The sequence below is a fragment of the Vicia villosa genome, linkage group LG2 (assembly GCF_029867415.1).
Source record: "Vicia villosa cultivar HV-30 ecotype Madison, WI linkage group LG2, Vvil1.0, whole genome shotgun sequence".
Taxonomy (NCBI): domain Eukaryota; kingdom Viridiplantae; phylum Streptophyta; class Magnoliopsida; order Fabales; family Fabaceae; genus Vicia; species Vicia villosa.
The window spans coordinates 199,014,264-199,018,713 of record NC_081181.1 but is presented as its reverse complement, the minus strand read 5'-3'; the positions used below and the strand labels follow the sequence as shown (position 1 = coordinate 199,018,713).

The following is a 4,450-nucleotide window of genomic DNA, read 5'->3' as shown; positions in this document are numbered from 1 at the left end:
AGCAAAAGCGCAAAAGCTGCGGATGTTATGATGCTGGAGAGTGCACGGGTATGGATGTCACATATCATTCATTACTTAACTCAAGATATATTATCGGAAGAAGAAATGTAAGCCCAGTTGGTGGAGGCGTTCCCTATCTTGGTTGAGTTTACTAGTTCGATTCACTGAGGAGATTTTTTGAAATTTTGCTTGGATTTTGATGAATTTGGTATGAACAAATGACATGTCACACGCCACTTCAGATGCCACACATGCAAATATAAACGACGTTAGTAAGAATTAGACGAAAAGGATTTAAATGGGGCTGTTTGAACACATAAAGGACTACATTGGCCTTTTTAAAAATTAAGGGACCAAATTAGACCCCGAGGTAAAGTTAAGGGACCAAAAAGAGTATTTTGCCTTTAGAAAATAATAAAAGTGTCGCTGCTAGGGTTCAAACTCATGTGCATATAACTCTACCCCTCGGTTTTTAAATCACCGAGGTGTTAAGTGACAACTTTTCATAATGCCTTTCGTTATTTCGATTCTTTAGCCAAAGTTAAATGCACTTCACATTCGAGGTGTTATATGTTTTTTGTAGTACTGTCTAGGAGGTTGGGCAAGAAGTCAAACACACAAAACAAACAGATGAGGGAAATTTATTGAGTGGAAAATTAAACCTTCACATTAAAAGAATCTTCAGAGCACTAGTAGAAAAGGGAAGAATTTTTCGTAAAGATTCAATGACTCAGTCAGCAAAATGGGAACATATGGCCCTTTGGTAACCTGATACATCTCTTCAAAAGATTAGAAGCCACACAATCATTTTTCACTATCAATGGTTGAGATCTCTTTATAATTTTCCAGAGACAGATGGTGTCGTTTACTAAAAAAACCCTTGCCCTTCATAACAAGAGACAAAGACTTGGTGGAAATTGTTTTTGGTCGGCCAATGAGGCCCTACAAAGCGCAAGGCAGAGTATACGATGGAAGTAAATTTGATGAAAAAAGACGAATGAAAATCCTAACATCCTCGTACTACATCATCCAAGAACGCATTTTCCACCATCAAATTCATCTAGTGGTCGTCCGCACTTCACTCTCATTTTTCATATTTTAGTTTCACACTTATATATATATATCACATAAATAAAGAACATTGGTTGAGATATTAAACTTGCTATACTTTTAAAAAGATAATTGGATAATTGTTTTATAAGAGTATAATTTTATACATTTATCCTTTTAAAAAAAGAGTTAGATAATATTTATATAAAAAAATGTTTATCACTAACTGAAAAATAATTAACATAATTAGAAGTATGATGGTAAAAAAACCTACTAATACTTTAAAATTCCAAAGATATCTCATTAAAATATGAGTTTTTAAGTTTATTTCATGAAAAAGTTTTATCTTTTTGTAGTTTTAGTATTTAAAAAAAATTGGAGACTTAAAAACACAACATTTTTTTAAATATGCAATGGAATTGATAAGGGAGTATAAGAGGTACTCCAATCGAATACAATGTGGAAAACTTCTAATTATCAAGACAAATGAGAGGAAGGATATTTCATACATGAAAATTACAATTATCCACTATGTTTGGATCCACGCCCAAGAATTAAAGACTATCTCCGACGTACACTCAGGAAAAACTATATGTCTCATTCTTAAAGATATGAAATAAGTTGCTTTGACCTCAAAAAGATAAAATACTTCGGTAGAAATTTATTGCCATGCATTTTCCATTTTGCATTATGTATCATGTTTCTATTTCAAACAAAACATAAAAACTAGGTTAATTTCCATGAACAACTTGGTTACAAACTAGAACAACAACAAGAACGAAACTAAGAACACAATGATAAAAGAGCAAAGCTGCAACTTTGAACAAAGTGCTCTTCAAAAAAACACCCCTTAAAAAACCTACACTTATTTTGTAACAACTTTACCTATAAATAGCAGTACAACATAACTTTTAGTTTTGGTTTTGAATTTCAACGTCTTCTGGCAGCTGTTTCCCTTTGAGCATTGAAAAAAACAGCAGCCACAGGAGGCCCGAGGTCATTGTCTTCTGCAAATTTCTGTGTGTTAAAGAGATCTCTTGATGTTGGTATTTTCATCACTGTTTGTCTGCTCTTCTGCTTGTAAAGAAGAAACACAAACCTATGGATTCCTATGTGAGGACGTGGAATTTCATATTTCATCACTTCTTTCCCTGTTCAATTTCAATTAATTATTATAACTTCTGCAGCACTAACATCTCTAAAAAAATTGAGGGTCCGTCCTTAATAGAATAAAACACAGACGCCTACTATGTAAGATATTATTAAGTATTAATCAAATATAATTTTAATTAATTAATGTGACCAAATTAAAATAGCTTACCAAATGTAGCATCTGTTGTGCCTGGTATATCTGTGACTAACCTGTGATGAAAAATTAATTTTATTAGGTCAAGAAACATTCTTTATATCTATCAAGCTTCAGAGTACACAACTAAAATAACATAAATTAAGGAAAATTTAGAAAGACAAAAAAAAAATTTGAATTCCTTCTGCATGTAATTATATCACTACTTTCTATTGCTAATTTTATTTTCAGTAGTTGTAAATGTCTCAAACTCTTGTTTTTGTTTGCTTAATGCCTTTAATTTATGCATGAACTTATAAAAAAAATCATTTTATTTTTTCTTTCTTTCATGCGGAATCTCCTATATATATATAATATATACTTTTTTTTTTTTACACTTTTAAGATATATTATTTTGCATGCAGGAGACTAATTATTCCTTCAATCATTTAGATCTTATTTTAAAATTGATTCTTGTAGATAAACTAGTGTGGTTTTGAATCAACAAGGTTTTATATAAAAAAAATTTATAAACATTTGTTCATGTCTTTGATATACTATACCAGTGTAAATGTTCTTTCAGGTACGGATCACTAGGGCCAGGAACATCCGGATCTGTCATGATCTGTAAGAAATTCATGGAAAATATATGTGAAATAAGTTTTCTTTTTTATGAAAATAAGAAGAGAATATATTGAAGTAAGGAACTGAAGTACAAGGTATGTCATGCATACATAAGGAAACAGTAAGATGAAAATATGAAAAGTTTGGGGTTTGGTGAAAGAGTTGTACCAGAGTGAAGAAGGATCTCATATCACCACCATGAATCTGAACCTTAGGCTTAGTGGTAAGTGAGGAAGGAAAAAACTCATGACCATTGTAGACTTGTTTAGTGTTGTAACTGACAGACATTTTCATAGTTGTGGTGAAGTTATCAACTAGATCTCCAATCACTCTTCCAATTACAAGAGGATCTGTTACAATACTCATGGCTTTGATGAGTTTAAGAGATTAGTTGCTACACTGAGAGTGGGGGGAGGCAGGTGAAGGAGAACTAGTTTGTTAATGTTGCTTTTGAGGGTTCTGTGTGTGAGAACATATAAAGCAGAAACCCTATATTTATAGAGTTTTGTACGTCCATAGGATTCATTGGAAACAACTGACTAGGGAATCAATAATGAGAAAAATAAATAATGATGACATTAAAAAATAATTGAAAAGACTTGGGAGCCTTGTGAAAAGGCTACAGTTCCATCACATTAAAAAATAGATAACATTAAGTATACACAAGAGAATCCTTATTTCGATGGTTTTAAATTGCCATCCGAAATCGCAATTGCACCCGCAGTATTGCAGACCGCAATTGCGATGTAATTTTAAAATTATGTCTCCAGCTGTATTAGGAACTACATCAAACAATTTTAATCATGTTTCTTTAAGTGTTTTCATCAAAAATTAGAATATTAGAATTCTAAAACTCAATTTACTTCTTTTGCAATGAAAAAACTTAATATTAAGTATTTTTAAACTTTATATTTCAAACACTCACTACAACGCGCAAGGCTTTTAAGAGCGCTTTTTTTGGCCTTTAACAGCGCTTTAAAGCGCTGCCAAAGCCAGTGCTGGCATAGGCTACGAAAGCGCTTTTAAAAGCGCTCTGGTAGGCCCCCCCTATAAGAGCGCTTTTCTGGAAAAAGCGCTCTTGTAGGCCCCCTTTTAAGAGCGCTTTTCAGGAAAAAGCGCTCTGGTAGGCCCCCCTTTAAGTGCGCTTTTTCCAGAAAAGCGCTGTGATAGGCCCCCCTGAGACCATGTCAGGTACCGGTAGCATCGCATCATGATCTACTACAACATCCACCGATACTTTCAGGTGTCCATCCGGGAGCGGTCTATGGTGAAGTAAATCTCCCAAAGTGTTGTGCACTTTTCCCTTGCCAACTAGTCGATAACTCGGTTCCGATAAGTATAGTTGGCAAGATGAAATGCCCTAAACCAATAGTAAATATAAAGTCATTATCATTAATAAAATAGAACAATTTAAAAGGAAAAAAAATTATAATTACCTCGGGAAATTTCCTTTGATAGTTGATATTAGCCTTATCACTAGTTTCTTTCACC

At 33.2% G+C, this 4,450-nt stretch overlaps 1 protein-coding gene across 1 annotated transcript; it reads right to left on the bottom strand.

The window, feature by feature from the left end:
• Window positions 1-1,980: 1,980 nt before the first annotated feature.
• LOC131647903 (CEN-like protein 2) lies at window positions 1,981-3,331 on the bottom strand. Its single transcript, XM_058917718.1, has 4 exons — window positions 3,128-3,331; window positions 2,899-2,960; window positions 2,372-2,412; window positions 1,981-2,201 (listed from the first exon to the last, which is right to left on the bottom strand). The coding sequence occupies exons 1-4, from the start codon at window positions 3,323-3,325 to the stop codon at window positions 1,981-1,983; spliced, it is 522 nt and encodes a 173-aa protein (XP_058773701.1). The 5' UTR covers window positions 3,326-3,331.
• Between the last annotated feature and the right edge of the window lie 1,119 nt (window positions 3,332-4,450).